The sequence below is a fragment of the Nasonia vitripennis genome (assembly GCF_009193385.2).
Source record: "Nasonia vitripennis strain AsymCx chromosome 2 unlocalized genomic scaffold, Nvit_psr_1.1 chr2_random0004, whole genome shotgun sequence".
Lineage (NCBI taxonomy): Eukaryota > Metazoa > Arthropoda > Insecta > Hymenoptera > Pteromalidae > Nasonia > Nasonia vitripennis.
In genome coordinates this window covers 2,585,958-2,611,182 of record NW_022279610.1, presented here as the reverse complement: position 1 = coordinate 2,611,182, position 25,225 = coordinate 2,585,958, and the positions used below count along the sequence as shown (strand labels likewise).

General features: G+C 38.9%; 1 protein-coding gene across 19 annotated transcripts in view; it reads right to left on the bottom strand.

Annotated features, from left to right (window-relative positions):
• Positions 1 to 25,225, bottom strand: part of LOC107981865 (ubiquitin-protein ligase E3B) — a 583,577-nt gene that overhangs the window by 260,971 nt on the left and 297,381 nt on the right. For all 19 annotated transcript variants that reach the window (XM_032601499.1, XM_032601501.1, XM_032601502.1 and 16 more), the window contains 3 exons: positions 16,202 to 16,391; positions 15,888 to 16,127; positions 15,640 to 15,814 (listed from right to left, as the gene is read on the bottom strand). In XM_032601499.1, coding sequence (XP_032457390.1) covers positions 15,640 to 15,814; positions 15,888 to 16,127; positions 16,202 to 16,391 — 605 coding nt within the window. The remainder of the gene's footprint in view (positions 1 to 15,639; positions 15,815 to 15,887; positions 16,128 to 16,201; positions 16,392 to 25,225) is intronic.

Sequence of the window (25,225 nt, the reverse complement as noted above, 5' to 3'; positions counted from 1 at the left end):
ACGAGTAGTTCTCTTCACAAATCCGATCAGCCCACGACACCTAGAGACCACGTAATCAACATGAGGTCCCAAGATTAAGCGCGAGTCAAATAAAACCCCCAAGTCCCTAACCACCTCCGTGCGGGCAATAACCGATCCGTCAAGCTCGTACTGGAACTGTAGTTGCGTCTTGCCCCTATAAAATGACACAACCTGGCTCTTGGCCGCGTTTATAACCAGGCCATTTTCGCACGCCCAACCGCCCAAAGCATTAAGATCAGCCCTCAGTCTCTCTACATCATCTTCCGAATGAATACGCATAAAAATCTTGACATCGTCAGCGTACAACAGGGCATTCGCGAAGCGAAATTGCTTCACAAGATCATCAATATAGATGCAAAATAGTAAAGGACCCAGGTGAGAGCCCTGAGGTACGCCAGACAGCTGGAGAACACAGAACACACTATTATTTATTCTGACTGACTGATAGCGGTTCGAAAGATAAGATGACAATAGATCAAATATGGAACCTCGAACACCAAAGTTCCACAGCTTAGCCAGCAACCTGCCATGATCAACTCTATCGAAAGCCTTAGAGAAATCCACATAGATAGAGTCCACTTGAACCGAGTTCTCAAGGGCATCAGAGACAAAGTCATTAAAAATCAAGAGGTTAGTTAAGGTCGATCGGCCAGGCAGAAAGCCGTGCTGCAGAGCAGTGATCTTACAAAGTAGTCGCTGGGATAATACGTCAGTCAAAAACGCATCGAAAAGTTTCGGAATGCAGCTGATGAGAGAAATAGGCCTATAATTTTTGACATCGTGTCTATCGCCGTGTTTAAACACCGGAAAAATATAAGAACGCTTCCACGCCTTAGGAAAATACCCATTAGCCAACATCTTGTTAAAAATCTCGACTATGGGCCTCTCCAAGACTGGCCAGCAGCGCTTAACAAAAACATTAGGTACATTGTCCGGACCAGGGTTCGCCGTGCATTTCAACTCACGGACGATAGGGCGCAGATCCTCCGCCAAGACACTTACATTGGAAATAAGCTCGTGCGAGTCAAGAAGACGATTCAAAGGGCTAGCTGGAATACAGTTATAAACTGAATTGAAATGGGAGGAGAACAAGTTAACCATTTCTTCCCAAGCGGACATTTTATAGTCGATTGGTTTTTCGCCTAGAAAATTGTCAAAAAAAGAAAGTAATGATAACCAAAAGCACTTTTCTTATGTAAAATTTTCCGCTCTTTCCAAATCCGGAGTCAGAATTTCGGAATTTTCATCGGAAAATTTCAAAATGGCAGTTTGAATCTGGTGAAAATTCAGAAATAAATTTTTCAACATTTTAACATGCTTATTACAATTTGAACGGTTTCAACGAAATTCGTGATACAGATTCATAATGCAAATGATATTATTGTTGAAACATTTGATTTTTGCGAATTTTCCTCCAAGATTTTCCAAGATGGCGCTTGTGACATCATGAAATGACCGCAAAACATTTTTTTTTTTAAATTTTTCTAATTCATACCAAAATTTGTATACTTAGGTTTTTGAGGTGGCTGATGACGAATCTGGAATAAGATTTGGAAAATTCAAAATGGCGGATCCAACATGGCGGACATTTTTTTCAAAAGTCAACCGATTTGGGCCAAATTTGACTTCCAGGGGTTTTCGGGGTCGCTGATAACGAATCTGAAATCACATTTGGAAAAATAAGCATGGTGAATTCAAAATGGCCGACAATTTTTCTAAACGTCAACTAAGTGTGATTCAATTCTGAATATTTGCTTTTGAAATAATGGCTTTTGGTGGAAGAAATTATTCTTTTCTTTTAGTGTGGTAAACGTCGAAAGAAATTGAACAAATTCATTCCTCACATTCATTACAATAATAACACCCCCCCCCCCCTCCCAACAGTCCTTCTCAGGATAGTTGGCGAGTTTTCCATTCCAGCGAAGTGTGTATTTCTCTAACAGTCTTTCTCAAGATAGTTGGAGGATATTCACTTTTTTCTTCAGGTGCTTCCTCAACAGTCCTTCTCAGGATAGTTGGCGAGTTTTCCATTCCGGCGAAGTGTGTATTTCTCTAACAGTCTTTCCCAAGATTGTTTGAGATTATCCAACTTATTGGGCTATCTATCTGTAACTTTCCTGTTCAGAATAGCAGGTTAGCAGTTTCTTACAGGTAGTCGTTGATTCTTGTTGTAATTATTTCAAGGTTATCAGGTTCATCAGTTCGTCGTAAATAAGTTTTACAAAACTTCCGCAAGTATGTCGAAGCGTAAGTCTACAGAGAACGATACTTTCGATGGAAGCATTGAAGATGACAACGTTTATGATTATGACAGTGAAGATGAACATACCGATGAAGAAGTTTTATTTGTACCAAACGATGAAAACAGTGACGTAGAGGGTTTGAACAGTGATGACGAAAATGATCCACATCATACTCTCTCTGATGCAAGTATCTCTTCTTATGAAGAAGTTTATCGAAATTTCTCCCCATGATAAAAAGTTAGAAGAGTGACACTCTTACAAATGGTTAGATAATGAAAAAGCATAGAATTCTCAACTTGATTTAGAAATATTTAATTTCAACGCAATAAAACAGAAAGTATTGAACAAAAGTCCTCGAGAATTATTTGAAATGTTTTTTTGTGATGAAATGAAAAATCAAATCATTGATTCTACTAAAGAAAATCATTTTGATATGGATTCTTATACTTTCAATCAATTTTTAGGTATAATTATATTTTCTATTTTCAATATCCGTAAGAGTTATAGAGATTATTGGGCAACAGATGAAATGTTGCACTGTGATATTGTCTCAAATACGATGAGTAGGAATATTTTTGAAAATATCAAGTCTCATTTGAAAACTTCAAAAGATTCGGATAATGTTGATAGTGACAAAGTTTGGAAAGTACGTGTACTGTTGAATATTTTCAGAAAAAATATAAAACAATTTGGATTCTTTTGCTCATCATTGTCAATCGATGAAATGATGATTAAATTTTTTGGTCGGACTGTCCTAAAACAATTCATCAAAGACAAACCAATACGTTTTGGAATAAAACTGTGGGCCCTCAGCACTTCAAATGGATTTGTTTTAGAATTAGATATTTATTGTGGAAAGAATGATGGTATCAATGATACAAAATTTTCTAAATGTAGTTTAGGATCAAGGGCAGTTATGAAAATGCTTTACTCTTTTCTAATTACGGTTTCCAAGAGAGATGTATCAAAATATCATTTATATTTCGATAGATTTTTTACATCTCCTGATTTGTTAGTGCATTTGAAAAAACAAAATCTTCGTGCAACAGGAACGGTTAGAGATGATCGTGTCTTCACAAATGATATGTTTCCTAAAGTTTTGGATAATGCAAATAAAAAGTCGAAAAAGAAAACGATAAATCGTGAAAAAGAAAAATTGATAAAGAAACATAAAATAGATAAAAATAAAGCCGGGAGAAGTTTCTATGTAGTAAGTCATGAGGAAAATAGTGGTATAAATTATATTACTGTAATGGACTCTAAACCGGTGTCTATATTATCTACGGCTCTTGGCGTTACTCCTACAATTTCAATGGAAAGATTTGATAAAACAGCTAAAGGTAGAGTACCAATTCAATTTCCTGGAGCGTTCAAGACGTATAATAAGTTTATGGGTGGGGTTGACCTTCATGACCAATACTGCAGTGACATGAGAACGAATATTGGTTCAAAGAAATGGACATGGGTTGTTTTGTGTAGGTTGATTCAATCTTCATTGACGAATGCTTTGATTTTGTACAATATGGTGAATGAGAAGAAAATGATCAGTAAAGATTTCGCAGAAAGTGTTGCGAATTCTTATTTAGAGTCATCTTCAGAGAAGTTATCGAACCATTTGAAACTTGCAATACCTGATCGTAGAAGAGTTTGTATAAAGTGTACAATAAAAACGATATTTTATTGCTTCGAGTGCAAGAAACATTTTTGTGATTCTTGTATTAGACAAGTCCATAATATCCACCAGAAATCCACAAAATCGTCACAAAGAATTTGTAAAGCTTACGACCATTGCAAAAAACGTACGAATATTTATTGTAACGAATGTGAGGAGTATATATGTGCAAGTTGTTTCGACGTTTACCACACTGAAAAAAATGAATAATTTCTTCCACCATTATTTCGAAAACAAATATTCAGAATTGAATCAAACTTGGGTGACGTTTGAAAAAATTGTCGGCCATTTTGAATTCACCGTGCTTATTTTTTCAAATATGATTTCAGATTCGTTATCAGCGACCCCGAAAACCCCGGTAAGTCAAATTTGGCCAAAATCGGTTGACTTTTGAAAAAAATGTCCGCCATGTTGGATCCGCCATTTTGAATTTTCCAAATCTGATTCCAGATTCGTCATCAGCGACCCCAAAAACCCCTGGAAGTCAAATTTGGCCCAAATCGGTTGACTTTTGAAAAAAATGTCCGCCATGTTGGATCCGCCATTTTGAATTTTCCAAATCCAGATTCGTCATCAGCGACCTCAAAAACCTAAGTATACAAATTTTGGTATGAATTAGAAAAATTAAAAAAAAAATATGATTTTTGCGGTCATTTCATGATGTCACAAGCGCCATCTTGGAAAATCTTGGAGGAAAATTCGCAAAAATCAAATGTTTCAACAATAATATCATTTGCATTATGAATCTGTATCACGAATTTCGTTGAAACCGTTCAAATTGTAATAAGCATGTTAAAATGTTGAAATTTATTTCTGAATTTTCACCAGATTCAAACTGCCATTTTGAAATTTTCCGATGAAAATTTCGAAATTCTGACTCCGGATTTGGAAAGAGCGGAAAATTTTACACAAGAAAAGTGCTTTTGGTTATCATTACTTTCTTTTTTTGACAATTTTCTAGGCGAAAAACCAATCGACTATAAAATGTCCGCTTGGGAAGAAATGGGTTAAATCATCAAGATACGTTGTAACTGGAATACCAGCCTCGCCCTTCAAACCCCTGACAAATGACCAATGAATGGCTAAAAGAATATGCCAGCCTGCGAGACAAGCTACTAGAAATAAGGCGCACGGCCAGAGAAATGATGAAAACTCTGGAGAAGCAGAAGAACGTGAATATTACGATTAAAGATGGATTACCTATTATAGGATCCACCATAATCGAAGCTCTCACGATCCTCGACAAGATGGAAGATGCTGCAAAGAGGCAGTCCCCCCAACAAACCAGAGCGGACAATCAGAAGCCTCAGAGGACGACAAAGTCGAAGAAGAGGGAATGGGCATCATCCGACGGAGGAGATGGTACCCCCGCCAAAAAAAGACAAGAAAGAGGACAGAAGGGTAACCTCCACGAGCAACAAAACTGCAGAGGCACAAGAGCCTTAGCAACTAGCGGCAGGGAGAAAGGCAAAGAAGAAGGAGAAGAAAAATCAGGAGCAAGCCTCAACAACGGAGGAAAAAGGCAGAGAGGACCCCGCGACGGAGAGGTGATGCAATCGTCGTAAGACCGGAACCGGGAAAAACTTACGCCGAGATCTTGGGACAGATCAAGGCAAGAGTAAAGCCGGAGGAGCTGAATACGGAGGTTAAGTATCTCAGCAAGACAAAAGAGGGCGGCGTTCTGATTGGCGTAAGTAAGAGTGATGATAAAATGGAATCACTTAAAACGGCCATCCAAACCGCCATTGGAAAGACAGGCACAGTCAGGGGAAAGATCTCCAGAATCACACTGGAAATTAGGGACATCGACAGTCTTACGACGCAGGACGATGTCCGCAGTGCTATCACAGCCGAGACGGGCGAAGAAGATGCCAAAGTCCATCTGTTCGAGCCGAACATGAGGGAGCAGAGGGTAGCAGTGGCCGAAATAGATCAGCTTAAGGCCACCGCTCTGCTCAAAAAAGGGAAGATCCGTATCGGCTGGATAAACTGCCGAGTGAGGGTTCGCGCGAACCCCACGCGATGTTATCGCTGACTCGGTTACGGACACGTAAAGGCGAGATGTAAAGGACCCGACAGGAGCGCCAACTGCTGGAAGTGTGGCGCGAGTGGGCACAAGGCAGCACTATGCACTGTGCCAACCCAACAAAGGAGGTGTTTCTTATGCAAAGACGCTAAGATGGCCGAGGACAAGACGGTGTATGCATCAGGCACCGGTACATGCGCGGTCTTCCGGGAGGCCTTAAAAGCGGGAAAAACGCAAGGATAATGGCGCGGATACTTCAACGCAACCTGCACAGAAGTAGGCTCGCCCACGATCTCCTACCGCAATTTGTCGCAGAGGAGAAAACGGACATCCTCCTGATAAGCGAACAGTACACGGATCGAGACACACCCGGCTGAGTGTCCAACGATGCAAGGACCGCCGCAGTCTGGGTGCCAAGGCGCGGAATCGCAGAATCAGGGACGGGGGATAACTACGTACGGGTAAGGGTAAGCCGCATCACTTACTTCAGCGTATATCTCTTACCGAACCTTACTGCGGCGGATTTCGCGATACGAAATCTAGGGGTGCTAGAGGACGCAATAAGAGACTATCCGGGGAACTCGTCATTGGGGGCGACTTCAACGCGAGGGCCACGGAATGGGGTATGACGACAACGAATTGCAGAGGCAGGGCCATCCTCGAGATGGCAGCTCGACTAAGCTTAGTGGTAGCAAACGAGGGAAGCACCACTACCTATCGCAGACCAGGTTTTGGGGAATCTATACCGGACGTAAATTTCGCAAGCGAAACGACAATCCGCAAAATCAGGGATTGGCATGTCATGGAGGAATATACTGCAAGTGACCACCAGTATATACTTTTTGACATCCAGGACGACTACAGAAACAGGACCAGAGAAAGAAACAAGCAGACGCCACGGTGGAATACCCGGCGCATGAACCGGGACAGACTTGCTGAAGAGATGCAAAGGTCGGAGCTCCCATCAATCGGGCTCCCTCAGCAACTGAACGGACGCGAAAAAGCCGAAGCACTAGTAGAACGTACAACACGTCCGAGGAAATTGCAAAACTCAGAAAAGATTGCTTTCACGCTAGGAGGGAGGCTCAGAAAGCTGAGAGACAAAGGCCTGAAGCCCAGGACTTGTACGAGAGACACGACGGGGCGCGAAAAAGGCTGAGGGACGCGATAAAGAAAGCGCCCTCGTCTTCTACTAATTGTTGCAGCGTGCGAATAGCTAAAAACGGAGCACAAGCCGTCCCATAAGTGACTGTCGTTAAGCAATAATCGACAGGAGGTGAATCAGCCGTAGGAGCCCAAACGATCCTCTGAAAGTCTTGATCCTCGCGCTGCACTTTGATCTGCCTAAACATCTTAACTATATCAGCTGTAAACACAAATAAATATCGACGCCAATTAAGCAAAATCAACGCGAGGTCACTTTGAAGAGGAGCACCTGTAAACAAGAAATGGTTAAGAAACCAACCATCCCGAGTGCGTCGAGAGGCGTCAAAAACGACCCTAATCTTCATTTTCAACAATAAATACAGCACTACTGGGTGATGCGGCAAGTACCACGCACCTTCACGCCGAATCTCCGACTCTGGAACTCGAACCATGTGCCCTAGGTCCTCGTACTCCTTCAGAAATTCTCGATACGCATGAGCGACCTTGGGATCTCGAGCAAAGCGACGTTGCAACGACTGGAGTGATCCAAGAGCCATTTGCCTTGTCTCACCTGCAACCGAAGGTAATTGAGATTTCAACGGGAGACGAACCTCGTACCGCCCCTGCGAATCCCTGGTGTGAGTCTCCTTGAATAGTTTCTCGCAGGCTTCGTCCTCCGGTTTCCACTTAGAAAACGACGAAGGAAGCTCGTCGAAAGCACAGAACCTCTGCAACATTTGGTCCAGCTCCTGCATTGAAGCGCAATGCAATACCTGCAACGGTGTGGAAGTATGCGACTCCGCCCGCCGTGAATCCTTCGCCGGTAAAACTCCGGACATTATCCAACCAAAGGCCGTATCCTGAGCGACAAGCTGCGATGAAGGAAAGCGTCTCAATCCCGATCGGAGCAATTGCCCGTAGACGTCAGCACCGAGAATCACATCGACCTTATTCGATAGGAAAAACTCCGGATCTGCGAGAGTAAGCCCTGCAAACTGCTTGAGATCGAGATCTTCAATGCTGTCGACTGGGAGCTGTGACGTTAGACGAGGAAGAATGAGCGCCTCTGTCGTAATCTGGAAGCTTGTGTCGACCCTGGATTTTAGAACGAGCTGAGTTCTCGAGCGCGCAGTGCCCGCTGCACTAGCGCCAAGCCCTGTCAATGGTACGCAGGTATGCTCCTTTCGGAGCCCTAACAGCTGGACAATAGACTCCGAAACGAACGAAGCCTCCGACCCTTGATCCAAGAGTGCTCGTACAAGGGTGCGGTCTCCTCTTGGACCTATAATCTGCACCTTTGCTGTAGCCAGAACGATTCTCCGCTTCGGAAACGTGACGCCCGCTGCATGCAAACTCACGACAGATTTCGAGCCAGAGCCGCCCGCCTGAGAATTATCGGTGTTCTGGTGCCCAGCTTGCGAGTTTCCCTGGAATTTAAGATGCAAGAGGGTGTGATGTTTACCCTGACAAGTAGAACAACGTCCCGAAGAATTACAAGCGCTGGCTCTGTGAGATCCGAGGCAATTAAAGCAACGCTGCAACTGCTTGACCGTTGCCAACCGCTCGTGTGGATTCTTGTCTTTCAGCTTGTAGCATTTCGAGAGAGGATGCGTGCCGTTACAAAGGGCGCAATTAGAATTTCCAGACAAACGAGAGGATCTAGCGTGGAAAACCTTCCGAGGCTGAGGTCCTGATGTTGGCGTAGAAGCTGGTCTCTTCTCCGCCTTGCGCTCCGAAGGGTACATCTTAAGAGCTTGAGCTCTTCTTTCAAGGAACTTAAGCAAATCTGAAAACTTAGGAAGAGCGCTGTTGATATCACGCTCCGGCTCGTCCGCCTCCGGCACGTACTCCTGGTCCTTCTCACTCAGCTCAGCCTCCCACAGCTTCCGAGACTCCGGATCCAGGCGATCGGACAACAAGAAAACAAACCAAATATCCCAATGATCAACTGGGTTGATCCCAATGATCAACTCAAGTTTCAAATTTGTCAAAGCACGAACGATCCGCTTGGCCTCATCAGCGAACGCACGCATTTCAGCAGCCGATTCCTTCTTCATCTGCGGAATTTCTAAAAACGAAGTCAAGAGTTTATTGATCATCAACCTAGGATTACTATAACGATCCTTAAGCGTCTGCCAACCCCCTTTCACCGAGGGCGAGCTTATCGCGGCAACCTCATCCCTGAAAAGCGGCAGAGCACCAAGACTGGATGGTATTCCGGCGGAAATGCTGAAAGTCGTCGCAATCCAACGGCTGGAGCTGCTACTGGAAATGTACAATCTGTGCCTGATACAGGGTGTATTCAGCTCGAGATGAAAAAGGGCAAGATTAGTCCTTATCGAAAAACCGAAAAAAGAAGCGGACGCGGACACTTCTTATAGACCATTGAGTCTATTGGATACGATGGGAAAGACGGAGGAAGCGCTGATTAAACCGCGAATAATTAGCGCCGTACGCGAAGCTTGAGACCTCTCTGATAAGCAGTATGGCTTTAGAAAAGGACGATCGACCATAGGGGCCATCAGAGAGGTAACAGACGCGGTAAAGAGGGTAGAAGAGGTTAGACACGCGACTAGAGACATCGTAGTTTTGGTAACGTTAGATGTAAAAAACGCGTTCAACTCAGCAAGATGGACCGACATACATGATGCCTTAGAGTCTTTCGGTGTGCCGCAATACATTATGCGTCTTACGGAAGATTATCTGAGGGATCGGGTTATAGAGTATGACACGAAGCAGGGACGCAGAAGAAGACCTATAACTGCAGGAATAGCACAGGGTTCGATCTTAGGGCCGGACTTCTGGGGCATCTTGTACGACGGGCTTCTAAAACCATCATACCGATGAAGGTAGGCGGCGAGATTATAACGACGAAACCATCAGGCTGAAATACGGAGAACACCTAAATCGCGTCTGTAAAAAAGCCATGACTAGGATAGGTCAGCTTAGCCGACTCATGGCCAACGTGCGCGGGCCTAGGCCAACAATCAGGCGGCTACTCATGGCGACCACCAACTCTATCCTATTATACGGAGCAGAGGTGTGAGCCGACGCGATGAGTATGAATAAGTATCGGAACAAGATAACGGCTGTACAGCGAAGGGGGGCCCTTAGAATAGCATGCTTCTACCGGACGGTCGCGGCCGAGGCATCGATGGTAATCGCGGGGGTAATCCCCGTGGATCTTCTTGCGACTGAACGCAAGCAGATCTACGAGGCTCGCTTAGCGTCGAATAGCATCTCGATCGCCGCGGAAGAAAGAGAAAAAACAATGCGCAATTGTCAGACTAGGTGGACCGAATGTCCAAAGGCTAGGTGGACTAGGATCCTTATTAAAGATGTATGCCCGTGGATGGACAGAAAGTGGGAGGAGGTTAACTTTTACCTTACCCAGTTTCTTTCCGGTCACGGATACTTTAGAAGCTACCTGTTCGCGATGAACAGGGTGGCATCACCGGGGTGTAAGTACTGCGGTGATGAACGGGACGACGCGAGACACCCGTTTTTTGACTGCCCACGCTGGGCTGAGAAACGTAGAGTACTGGAGCTGACGATAGGGGCGTTCACGCCCGAGACTGTAGCCGAAACGATGCTTGATAATAAGCAGAACTGGGATGAGATAACGACGTACGTGGAGACGGTTCTCCGCGCGAAGAACAATGACGGTTGCTTGCAAGACTAGTTGTCGGCTAGAATAGCTTAAAACAGGCGACCCCCCGAAGGAATGCGAAAGCGGCTACGGGGGGGGGGGGGGGGGGTCGCGGCCTTCTGAGAGCGGGAGTTGTAGTGAGTATGCCTGGTGTTGTCCCACACCAGGAGAGCCTCACACACGGGGAGTCTCGCACAGCTCCTGTCATGGTGCATTATGCATTCCTCCAACTCTCCGGATAAACAAAAAAAAAACAATGATAATAAAATTACTGATAAAGTAGAGATAGCTAAGAGAATGAACAAATTTGTTTGTGATATTGGCCGCAAATTGTCTGATGATATAGTGAAACCAAATAATGCCGAATTTAAACAACCAGATACAAATCCAAATTCAATATTTCTTAAACCTACAAGTACGAGTGAGGTAATCAATATAATCAACAACCTAGAGCTAAAAAGCGGTGGTGTTGATAAAATAAATAGTAAGACCTTAAAGATTCTTGGATGTTGTATCTCGGTACCATTAACACATATTTTCAATATGTGTATTGAAAATGCGATTTGGCCGGACGCATTGAAAAAGGCTGAAATCGAAATCGTACCAGTATATAAAGCAGGTGAGAAGCATAGCATCAACAATTACATTCCAATTTCACTCATATCTAACATTGCGAAAAATTTTGAAACAATAATATGCAATAGGTTGTATGAATTTGTCCATAAAAATAATATTTTATCCAAGCATCAATTTGGATTTAGTAAACATATTGTCTCCAAAGATGCGTTAAATTTTATTACTGAAGTATTGTATAATAATTTGGATAGGAATATACCAACAATTGTAACTTTTCTTGATCTGGCCAAGGCTTTCGATATGGTCGATCATAAATTACTACTTAAGAAACTTTACTGTATAGGCATTAGGGGTCAGGCTTGAAATCTTCTTTAAATCTTAATAATAGATACTAGACAGTTAAAATCGAAGATAGTAGAAGTGATTTTTTGTTAATATACACAGTCGTCCCCCGGGGTACTATCCTGGGGCCACTACTATTTATATTATATATTAATGATATCTTGAAGGAGATACCCCTGGATTCTATTCTGCCTTATGCTGATGATACTGCCATAATAGCCACTGGAGAGACTTAGTTAGAGGCGCAAAGTACCATGAATTATTTTCTATTGGTCATTGATAACTGGCTGGCGATGAATGAATTATCGCTGAATGTAGATAAAACATTCTGCATGACATTCGGAAGCTATTGTAATAGTGTACTGGCTCACATAGAAGTAAGAATCTATGATAAGATGTTGATTAAAGTGGAGAGCTGTAAATACCTTGGAATTGTTTTTGTCTATAACTTGAAGTGGGATAAGCATATTCAATATATAATTAAAAAACGAAGTACCTAGTATATATATTTTATAAATTATAAAACATCATGTCGACGGTAACACTACAAATGATATATTATGCTTTTTTCATAGGATGATAAGCTATGGAATCTTAGCTTGGGGTGGAGAGTATAAAAATAATCGAGATCTGGTGCAAAAATTACAAAGTAAAATATTAAAGATAATTAATAAGAACAGTTTCAATGTATATGACAGCCCTCTAAACCTAGAACAACTCTTTATCTATGAGGCAATAAGGCTACATTATAACGACCTCAAAACCCAGTACTTAAGTTTTGCAAGTGTTACTAGGAAAAAGAGTTTAATTGTACCTAAAAGTTATCAAAGAGTCAGTGACAAAAAAAAGTATTAACAAAGCAATCATTGCATATAATGCGCTACCAAATAGTCTAAAAGTAGTAGATATAAATAAACCACCGGATAAGAATTTAATCAAGAAGTGGATTATAATGAATTGTTGACTATTAATATGCCATAATTTAATATATGAATTATTTAAAGGGAATTTGTAAATATCGCGTGCGAAATAAAATATAAGCAAGTTATTTCTGAAACGCTAAATAATAAGCATGCGATTGATGCTTTTAGTTTGTAACATGTAAAGTAAGAAGTAAAGTTTTTTCAGCTTAAAGTATTTTTTAATTTTGTATTTTTTTATGTAATGCCAGTGCTTGCGAACAGGTAAGATTGTTTACCTCCGTAAGGTACTAAGTGACTATATCAATTAGTTATACTGTGTACTATTCTGAAATAAATAAATAAATAAATAAAAAAAATAGATAAAAAAAATCATCCAAACAGCATCTTGCAAGAAGAATGTTTCAGCACATCAATAGAATCAGCAGGAGCAGCAGCCGCAGGGGTAGTTAAAAAACAAGGGATAACCTCCAAGCCAAAACTCAAGTTTTTTGGTGGAGCTACATGTCTTTTTATACTGCAGCACTCTTTGATAAAATAACACTCACACATTGCATCGTTGGTGCCATAACAGTGCATCACATTTCAATACTATTCGCACTGTCTCAGAAACAAAGAACCGTGAGCAGCCGAACCTCAGCAAGATCGTGGTGAGCGGAGGCTGCTTGAAAACACATAATGCAGGCGCCATAGTAGCACTTCTAATTTTCATGCTACTTATAACTCTGCTGCATCGCGTTCTCGTTGCCGTTTTGCACGACGCACTCACTTATAATATCGCCGAAACGTTGAATCCAGCTAAACATTGCCGTGAGCGGAGATCAGGGTTCTGCTTCAAAACGTCAAAATGCACACGGCCGTTGGCTGCATAGATATGTCGCTAATCGGTCGCAAGATCAATGCGCACAATGTATGCACGCCATAGTCGAGCTCGCTGCCTCGCTTCGCTTAGCTGATAATTAAACTTAATACTTTTTCTGTTCAAATTATGTAATAAACTATCTTTGCACAAAATTAAAGATTTTGGGAACGGGATAGAATTCGCTTTGTTAAGCGTAATATCACAGCTTATATATAAACCAATGTATTTTCCACTAATAGGATAGTTCCGATATTGGTCACCTTATGGAATTTCACGTATATTTTGTGCGCCACTTGTGGCCTAAGAAGGCGAATTCCTATCTAATATAATATAATTTGAATTGGAGCACCATGAAAAGATAATTTCTTTTATATTAGTTTTCCATCATATTCAAAATACATTTCGTAAATAAAAGAGTACATGGCCAACACGTATAAAATTTTTTAATTTTATATGAAAGAGAGAAAGATCAATGTTTTTTATCTGATTTTTTTTAAATATAATGAGGTAACAAACGTCAGACAGCGAGCGTTGGGGTTCTGAGAGAGCTCGAAGCGTGAGCGTCAGCGGTCGTGCCTTATACGCAAAACGCGAAGCGATGCAAGGCAGCAAGCTACTGCGGCCGTGACGCCTCGCGTAGCGCGCTTATTTGATTTGAGCATTTTTTGAATGACACTCTCGTGTATTATAACAGAAGTAGCTGATTTTATCAATATTTTTGTTAAAATTATAGTTAGGCATACAAAATATGATATCAGTCAAAATAATTTGGAGACAACAATGAAATGCATTCATTTCTTTGTAATGAAAAATACGAACATCAACATAAAAATAAATAGTAGCGCGAGCGCCGCGGCTTCCTCTGATTCTTAAACTCGTCTTTGCTAGCGCCAACTACCGCGCCACTTGGTTGGGAAAACCACATCATTGTTTACAAATAATGTTACAAAAAAATGTTTAAAAAAAAGAAATTTACTTTATGAAATTTGTATGTACCCATACAATTTTGTATAAAAGTGCTAAAAGTATTAAATATATACGAATAAAATATAAAGCAAACATATTTAAGTTTCTATAAAATAATTAATATAAATTTAAAGTATTAAATCATGTAAAATAAAACAACATTATTGTAAATAGAGAAAAAAATGCGCCTTTCTATTTACCTCATGGGTGGTGTGAAAAATTAGATGTATAAATAATATAATTAATTTATTAGCCTAGTAGAAGAACAAACTTAAAAATAGCAAAAGTGGATTCGTGTTCAGGGGCAAAAATACTGTGTCCTTAATTTTTTCTCTGCCTTTGTAAGTTTTAAGGGTCAAAAAGCTATCTCGTAATAATATCTGTGTACCCTTGTTACAAGAGAATTCTTAACAAATCATAACAATTTTTTGGTAGAAATATTCAAAAATAGTTTGACTTTACGTAGAAATTGCAGAAATTTTGATATGAAAATTATGGATCCCAGAGCTTTTTGTCAAAAAATATAGCGTTTCGTGATTTGGGATAAAATAACTTGTCATCATTTATGGTTCAAGGAACCGAAATTTCCGCAATTTCTATTCAAAGTGCAACTATTTTCGAGCATTTCTAGCAAAAAATTGTTGCAATTCGTTGAGAATTTAGCTGTCTTGTAATTTACGTGTTTTGGCTCTATGTGATACGTCATATTTAGCGGTCGCAAGGTATCAAAATTTCCGCAATTCTTACGTAAAGTACAACTATTTTCGAGTATCTCTACTAAAAAATTGTTACGATTTGTTAGGACTTCTCTTGTAACAAGAGTTTTGTCCAGAAATATACCAAAATTTCATACTGTGCTCGTGTCACGTGTGGATACACGTCACGGGTGTCTAATTACTATAAGAGAGCGAGTAGAAGAGTGCAATGCGGTGGCGGCCGTGGCGCGACGACAAAACGTCTGCCTTGCAAGCCAGAGAATCTCGGTTCAAGCCCGGGGTCCGTCACTTTTTGCTGCACTCTTCATTCGAACCACACAATAGAAACGAGATATGATAAGCTAAATTTTAATACCTTAAACGACTATTTTTGAAAACAAAAATTATTCGCTAACTCTAATAAACTAATAAAACTCGACTTTTTAATCGCTTGTTATGCATGCATTTTTTAAAGTAAGTGTTAAATAAAATCTCATTAATAAAGTACAAACACAACTTACGTTATATAATGGTTCATACAATCTGCAAAAAATATTAGCATTTTCAGTTCTGATGTATTCAGTTGGGTATTTTTTAAATGATGTTCCAGAAATGTCTTAAGGCCATTTTGTGGTCCTAAAGTTCCAAAAAATAGCCACATCTTGTAAAGTATATTTCTATCTTTATAACACAATCCTAGTTAAATGACCATCATAAATTAGTAATTATTTCGAATTATAACTTTTAAGTATATCTATTATATAATTACCTGTCAGAATGGCAGTTTTCATTTCCGTCAATGTACGTAAAGTAGTATAAAATAACGAACAAATCGTCGCAATTTTTAATGTATCAACGCTACTTATCTTATTGTATTGTTTATTATGATTTTTTTTTTTAGTGTGAAGCTCGAGTATTGTTCGGAAAAGAAAGTTAGTTTTATGTGAAGTATTTGGTTCGTTTATAATGGTCTGATATTCTTTGTCTACTATTTGATTTAATGGCCTACCTACGAAATAAAAATTATTATATCACATTATACATTTTCAGATAATACTTTATGTTCTGATTAAAGTTACTTACCAAAAATTTTGTCAATTATTTCTCCTGTCCAAAGAAAAGATATTTGAATTTTTATTAGTGGTAAAGCTAGTTGTAAAGAACAATCTTGGGGTTGCTCAAACCAACCAAGTATGGGGTGCCAATGTGTCGTATTACTTTGTTTTTGTACAACGTATTGTTGACAAAATTCAAGCAAGTGAGTAGCAACTACCTGCAACATTAAATTAAATTCTTATAACAATAACATGTATTAAATTCATATTTCACTTTGTGCTTGTGTATTTCATAAAAATTATTTGAATCTATCAGAAAATCATTCAGTTCGTTTATAAATATTGTATTTCATATTACTTCGTAAATAAGATTGGAAATCTTCAGGTTATGTGAAAAACACATAGAAACGTGTTTAGGGTAATTAAGAATTTTAATTGTGTGGTTTTATATGGAATATTTGTAAGGGTATTTATCTATGTGTGTTTATCGTCTTGTACTTAATAATACACTGTTCAAAGGAAAAAAAACTTATTGCGAATTATATTGATACTTAGAAAGCGACTGAAACTCGGAAATAAATGATTTGTAGTCGAGGATAGCTGGTATTGAAAATTATCAATGTAAGATATATTGTATTATTATAATATTTTAAAGTATTATTAATATACTAAAGTATTTTAGTAAAGGCTAATATACTTTTTTATAGACAAGAGGAGACGAGTCGAAAAGAGAACTTGCGCGCCACACGCGGCCTTACGCTCGCGTTTCGCTTAAATTTTAATAGAAAAAAGTTGTATTTCTTCGAGATCTACAACTTTTCTATTTAACTTTTTTATAGAATGCATAGAATTCGAATTAGAGCCAAAAAATGTTTTTAGCAATTTTTGGATGTGACCGCATTCTGCGTATACATGCAGGATCAAGCCTAAAAGAAATTTGGCACCTTACTGTTACGAGGGGAGTTTGCAAACAAATGTTTAGCTCGATTGATAAAAGTCTCTTAGAGATAATCGTGTAACACCAAGATTTTTATTCAAAAAGCACGCAAATATTAACAAATTGTGCCCGCAGTTTATCTGAGATCACATATGGCATCAGCCATTCAATTTTGGTAATTTCATCTTGATAATCTTCGTAAACATTTGCACTAATCGCAACTACTTGCGTCTGCACAACAGAATTAACATTTAGCATTTGTTCTTGTGAGAATGAGCTCATGTTTGGCATTAACAATGATTTTGCGATAATCTTTAGCAAAACCTAAAATCATACTTAGTGGAATTGATACTTTAGAGTAGTCATTATCGTCCAACCGTTAAGTCTCTATGATGTCGAGCCAGCCGGCATTTTCAATCGCTGAGCTCTGACGAGGGTCCTGACCCTTTCATGAGACTTGTCAAGTTCACATTCTTGCATCGATCAATTTCTATGGCGTTGAGTTCGTACTAAATTCCTCAAATCGATGACATATAGCGTTGTTTACAAACGTTGTACCTATAAGGTCAGTCCCAACTGATTTTGCAATTTTACGCATATATGTAATGAACTGCGTGAAGGCAGCACATATAGATCTTGATGTTATATACCAATGCGACTTTCATCGCTGTTGTTGATATTTGATAAAGTATAAGACTTGTGCGCATGAATCTCGTAATGCGCAATTAATTCGTCAAGTGCAATAGGTCACTATTTGCTTAGCACCTATTTCATTTCTCTGAAAGCCGCAAAATATTATGAAACTTATTTTTTTCCAAGGATAGACCTAGACTTCTTAGGAACTATATATTTTGACGTGTTAGCGCTTTGAGCACTCGTCGACGACTGACTGCTCGACGGCATGCCGATCGGTAATGAAGTTCACGAGCCAAGGACAACTAATCTTAAAGAAGGTGGTGTCACTGACGCGCACGTCTGCAACGCGAGCTGCAAGATGAGTCAGCGATAAGAGTCTGCAGAGCCGTGCTACGATGCATAGCATGCGCTTGCATCGTAAACTTTAGCTCAGTGGTTAGTGTTTCCGCTTGTTAATCTTGGGACCCACGGTTCAAGCCCGCGTCTACTCTTTCTCGCTTTACGTCTCGCTTCCCCTTTGTCCGTTACACCCTTCGAAATGGAAAGGTCGGTAAATCAGAAAAATTTTAGACGATACATTTTCTATATTTTTCTAATGTATTTTTCTACTCAAAGGATGATATGCCGGATCGTTGTTCTATATCAATCTAGGCATTTAAAAGTCAGTTTAGACTATACTTATTTCAATATTGTCCAGTTTGTTTATATCTGAGATCTACGCATGCGCGACATTGTGTATAAATAGTCAAGACAGCCCTTTTTTGCTCAGTCTGTACTTGCTCTTTGAAGCGAAATTGATGAATCAGAAGAATTGTTACCCATAAAACGATGTCTTGCACAATAATGTAACTGTGCAATTGGTTTAAATGAGATAAAAGTTGTAAAAGATGTCATTCTAGATAAAAAAAATGTGTTACTTCTGAGGACCGAAGGACCGGAGAATTGGAGAACTGGAGAATCGGAGAAAACGCGTTCATGTTTGATATTACTAAAATTTTGTGGGCCATTTAATTTATCGCCGACTGCGTCAATTTTTCCCTTGTAGACAATGTATTCTACCTTTTGTTCTTTTATACCGTTAGTTAGCTCTATGCTAATTGTTTTCCCGAAATCTGCAAAGTTCGTCTCAAACTCTTTGTGTCGTATCATTTGGTGCGAGAACATACAGCTTGGTATTGTTGCCTGGATTAATCGTCCAAAGTGCTTGGTTTTGTCTGGATTGCTCACTTCTTGTTTTTGTAATGTCATCTGTTCTTGTTCTTGTGCTTTGTTTTGAGTCGTTGTTCGGCGGCGTCAGTCGTTGTCTTTTGTTGCAAGCTACCTTTGCTTAATGCGTTACGTCTCCTTCTGTTTTCGCACCTTTTCGTCCTCGTACTGTATGAATGCGATTAATTGTTCGTCTGTTTCGTTGCTTCGTCGTATGCGTCTCACACTAGCTATTCTTCCAAATTTCGCGAATATTTCGGTTAATTATTGTCAGGTCTTGTTTCCTGGTACTCGCAGACAGATAGTGTCGTTTGATTGTACGTACTGTGTTCCCGTAGATTCTTGATTGTTTTGTACTTGTGCTCTTTGTATGTATTTATTTATCTGTGGTATGCACTGTCTGTATGCGTTGATTACTTTGAGTGCGTGGTTTTTCATCAAGTATCTTACTACTATTGCTTCAGTGTCTTCGTTCGCTGTGAGGTGGTGTAAGGTGTTGCAAGGGCCATGTTGCCTAAATAGTGCTTCTGCGTCAATTGTCGTGCTTCTATATATGGCTGTTACGGCGTGTGCGTCCGTTAGATTTATTTTCATCAAGTCGACGACAAGACTGTTGTTGGGGTCATTGTTGTTGTCATTGGCGTTATTGTTGGGTAAGGTGTTGTCGTCATATCCAGGAGCGTCGTTATTTTCATTGACAGACACGTCGTCGTTATTGTTGTTGTTGTTGGGGCTTTGAGCATTATTAACGACATTTTCGTTGTTGTTAGGGGTGTTACCCGCATCACTGTCGCTGTTGTCTAAAATATTTTCGTCATTATCCTGAGTGATATTTGTGTCGTTACTGTTATTGTTGCTGTTGGTCGAGATGTTTTCATCCTTGTCAGGAGTGTCATCAGTCTTATTGTCTAAAACATTTTTATCATCATCGTTCGTGCGGTCGATCTCGTTACTGTCAGAATTTTCGGTATTGTCGGTGCTGTCCGAATTGTCGTTACTGACAGAAATGTTGGACCTGCTGTCCGTATCTGAATTGTTTAAGTTTGCTGGTTCTATCAGCTTCTTGATGATTAATTTTGAAACTAATAGTGTTATGTGGTCTATATTTATTATGTAGTTCCATTACTACGGGTAGCCTTTCTGGCGGGTCAAAACAAACGGTGACGTGTTCCGAACTTTCATCAAAGCTCATTGACGTGATAATTCGCTGAAAAGTTTGGTCCATGTCTGTAAAATAATACATAGGAAATAAGAAGTAAACAAAATTTAATGATTTTTGTTTATTGTGGTAATTAGTGAATTATACGTGGAATCAACGATTCATTCGCTCATTCATATGTCATTCATGCTGATCCTGGTTAATTGCCAATTTTCTTAATCTATGCTCATGTCGCTATCGTTTGGGTCTGGATTTCCATGTGGTACTTTAGGGGTCTTGGATTTTTCATGCTTTTGGTGGTTCTGGGCATTTACATTAAGATTTTAATTTAGGCTCTCAGTATTGGGATTTTATTCATCGGCTTTCTCTTCCGACCATGCTGTTTTTTTTGCATGTTATTTCGTGTAGACTCTATATTTCTGCCTCTATCATTTTTTTGCATCTTTCATGGAACTTAGCATTATCGTTTCCTTGTGCTGCACGTGGTCATCTGCGTGGTTCTGCAAATGTTGCTTCGTACGTCGAATCACTTTCTTCCTTGGCGGTTTAAGTTTCGTCTTCTGTAGAGTACTGCATGTATCTGTATGATAGACGTCCTTTTCTGCCCTTTTTTGATCTAGTACTGTGCTGCTTTTCTGTTGTTTTTTGTTAGTTCGTTTTGTTTTGCTAGTAGGATTCTAAGTTTGTATGCTCTTAGTGTTTTTCTTTCCGAATTAAATGATATTGTGATCTTTTTGGTTTCTCGTTGATATCTAAGTTCCTTCACACATGCGTTCTGGGGTTCTCCTACCTTTACAAATTCTTTTATTATGTTCTATACCGGAATGTCCGCATCGCAGAACACTAATATAGTTGTTGTTGGCCTGGATTCGATTCTGTACTTTTCTTTGTAAATAGATTATATTACTGTTATTAATAATGTTCAATTATGCATTGCTCAGCTATGTACAAGCTTCCTCAAAATTGTATCTTCAAATTTCGTTTAATTATGAACATTCCGCTATTAAGGGTTTCGTGGCCTAACTGTAGGGTATAAGGGCTTTTATGGCTTCTTAGAATGGTCTTTAGTTTGAATTCCTGGTCATTAGGTACGAACTTTCGTCTCTTGTTATACGTTTTGTTTCTTATTAAAGCAGTGCCATTTTCTGAGGCACTTCATTTTTATTATAATGATTATTATTATTGTTATTATGGCGAATTGGATGGTCATACTTCCATATAGTACGGTGGTATTGTTGTCATTCTGTCGATTACGTTCGCCTATTTCTTCTAATTGACTTTTTATCTCGTGCAATGGCCTTTAGTCGCTATTAGCTATATTAGGTACTAGTATATTGGTTGTTTCAAAATATGGACTTCCATACTGGTATTTTTTTTTGGTTTAGCAATAGGTAGATGCCAGTTATTTTTAGGCTTATTTCTATTCTTATTATATATTTAGATATTTTCTTCGAAAATTCCAAATCTTGACTCACTCTCTTTACATCTATATTCATTTGGTAGAGCATGTCTTGCTTCATAAGTTCTAGGTGCATTTTTCCTTTATGCTTCCTCCGGGAGGAAGCTTTGTAAAAGTAAAATTTTGAGTTTCGTCAAAACTTCTAGAAAACACCTTTTAGTGAGTTATGAGTTCAAATCAAATGTTTTTAGAAAATGTCCGTATAGATGTGTGTATGTATACCGTAAGATTTCTGGAACTACTCCGTCAATATCAATAAAATTTGACATGCATATCTATTTTTGGATTCTGAATTCGGGAAAAACAATTATTTTTTATTTTCTCAAATATTTTTCTTTTGTCAATCATCCTATCGTTACAAACAATTTAGCTGTAATGCACTTGAAGGAGAATAAAATTACCTACTTACCCTTGTTTGGTCCTCAGGATCGACGGCTTCTTTCGACAGATAAAATGAAGAAGGTGATTTTTTTTTAAATTCATATCTCTAAAACTAAAAATCATAACCTCACGAAAAAAATCATGTCGATGGGCCACGTGATAAACTATATCCCATTAAAATTTCTGTGCCTTCTTTTTTTTTTGTGCCTTGATTACGGACGTAAAAAGACCTTATTGCACTTGAGATTTTGGGAAAAAGTAGATATTTTGTGTGTTTTGGCTAAGTTCGTTGCGCAGCTTTAAAACCCTTATTGTTCTTGAGATATCAAGGTTTCAATTTTTGTTTAATTTTTTGATTTCTTATATCTCTAAATTAATGTAGTCAAATGCTTCAAAATTTTATTTGGCGATTCACCATGAAAAAAAGCTACCTGTTACTAAAATTTTGAATGATTTTGTCGAGCAGTTCTCAAGTAAAGAGCGAAAATGTAAAAACCGATTTTTCTCAAAACTTCTGCTTCCTCTAAACAATATATTATTTATTGGACCTGGACCTATAAATTTAGTTGTAGGAAGCTACGTGCCAATAAATTGGCAGCGGTTTTTAGGCACTTGCACCGTGTAAAGAGTTTCGAAGAAACGTCTTATACCCAGGGCAAACGCCTATTGGATTTGACCAAAAATGTGTTTTTTTTCAATTCTTTTTGAGCCATTTTTTATAAAAAGGTTTTTTTATAGAAGTATTCTGGCTATTTTGTAGAAAATTAAATTTTGAACAAAATCACAGTATTTAAAAATTTTAAATACCCAATTGAAAAAAGTCTTTCTAGTAGCGAAGCCTCATTCTCCAAAAATTGACTTTCCGTCCGTGCGCAGGGCCTGATTTTCATAGGAAATGACCTTATATTACACAACATACTTGCTCAAAACAACTTTTTTCATTCAAATTCACGATGTATATTACATATACCATATTCTACATGATCACCATGTATATGCAACTTTCTAGACATACTTTTGTAGACCTATAAAGGTAGAAACTGACATTTCTTCACTATACCCATACTAAATTCCTGAAAAACTAAATTTTTCACACTTGCTTCTATGAAATACTTGAAGAATGACTATATTTGTTCAATATACTATATTCTAAGCCATCACTGAGTATATGTATTGTCACGTGTGGATACACGTCACGGGTGTCTAATTACGATAAGAGAGCGAGTAGAAGAGTGCAATACGGTGGCGGCCGTGGCGCGACGACGAAACGTCTGCCTTGCAAGCCAGAGGATCTCGGTTCAAGCCCGCGGTCCGTCTCTTTTCGTTGCACTCTGCACTCGTAACAGTATATCTATATATACGTATGTTTGATATTTTATCCCTCCGCATAACCTTAAATCTTAAGAAAATATGAATTATTTTCAGTCTAACCATATTAAACACTTGCACAGTAACTGTATATTATCATACTCATCGCCATGTATATATACACATACTTTTACTAATTTTTATACGAAGTGACGTTATATTACACTTCATACTTTCTTGAACGAACTTGTTGCACTTACACTCACTATATATACTAAATATACAATACACTACGCCTAGCCTAAATTTCTTGAAAAACCTTATATTACATGTCATACTTGCTTGAATCAACTTTTTTCACTCGAACTCACTATATATATTGAATATACTATATTCTACACTACGCCTGGCCTAAATTTTTTGAAAAACCTTATACTAAGTCACAATTTGAGAATTAAACCACTTTCAGTCGTTATAATTTTGAATCAGGAAAAAAAATCTTCCCGGACAAAGATTTTGATGGTAAATGATTGGTTCTAAATTCAATAAAGGCATCAATTTGGGCATTAGGCCCATAATAAAAAAGATAGAAAATTTATTTCCTGAAAAAATGAGTTTTTCGAAAAATAACCTCGATTTTCTAGTAGCCAAGGTCTAATTTACAGTAAGTAGAAAACTCATTTGCGCATTAATTCTCTAATTGAGTATAAAGATATTAACGATGAAATATCAAAATTTATTTACGGACCATGACTTTTTTTGAAGAGAACAAAAGCAACTCGAATATCACTAGTGAGAATTTGGTTACATCATCCGACAACAGATGGCGACACAGATCCTGCCAATGATTGACTTCGTCAATGTTTGAACATGAAGGCATTTTCGCACCCACTCGAGGCTTCTTGAAAGGTATCTTAGAGCCTCACTGCTTAATAAGTCTGATGGGTACATATGGCTCGTAGCTAATATGAATAACCCTAAACCGGATAAATGTCGCCGCACAGTTGAACGTTTTGACAAGCACTTTGCCTCGCACTTTTATGTAGGTAAAGCTATGCAGGACGAGCTCGCGCTATTAGGGCAGCTGCTTTATTATGAATTGCTGAGAATGCTAAAAGGTACTTTATCCTACTCTGGATATTACCTCTATACTTAATGTTGAGAATTCCACCGCGGGTATGGAAAGAAATATCGGGCTGCCTCGCTTAACGGCGGATCAATATTTTACTCTCTTTTCAGCCAGAAAATTGCTTAAGCTAGGTACCCGTTTTTTTTACAGTTTTTTAACTGATATTTCTTTCCGTACCCGCGGTGGAATTCTCAACATTAAGTATAGAAGTTATATCTAGAGTAGGATAACGAATCTTTTAGCATTCTCAGCAATTCATAATAAAGCAGCTGCCCTCATAGCGCGAGCTCGTCCTGCATAGCTTTACCTACATAAAAGTGCGAGGCAAAGTGCTTGTCAAAACGTTCAACTGTGCGGCTACATTTATCCGGTTTAGGGTTATTCATATTAGCTACGAGCCATATGTACCCATCAGACTTATTAAGCAGTGCGGCTCTAAGATACCTTTCAAGAAGCCTCGAGTGGGTGCGAAAATGCCTTCATGTTCAAACATTGACGAAGTCAATCATTGGCAGGATCTGTGTCGCCATCTGTTGTCGGATGATGTAACCAAATTCTCACTAGTGATATTCGAGTTGATTTTGTTCTCTTCAAAAAAAGTCATGGGCCGTAAATAAATTTTGATATTTCATCGTTAATATCTGTATACTCAATTAGAGAATCAATGCGCAAATGAGTTTTCTACTGTAAATCAGACCTTGGCTACCAGAAAATCGAGGTTATTTTTCGAAAAACTCATTTTTTCAGGAAATAAATTTTCTATCTTTTTTATTATGGGCCTAATGCCCAAATTGATGCTTTTATTGAATTTAGAGGCAATCATTTACCATAAATATC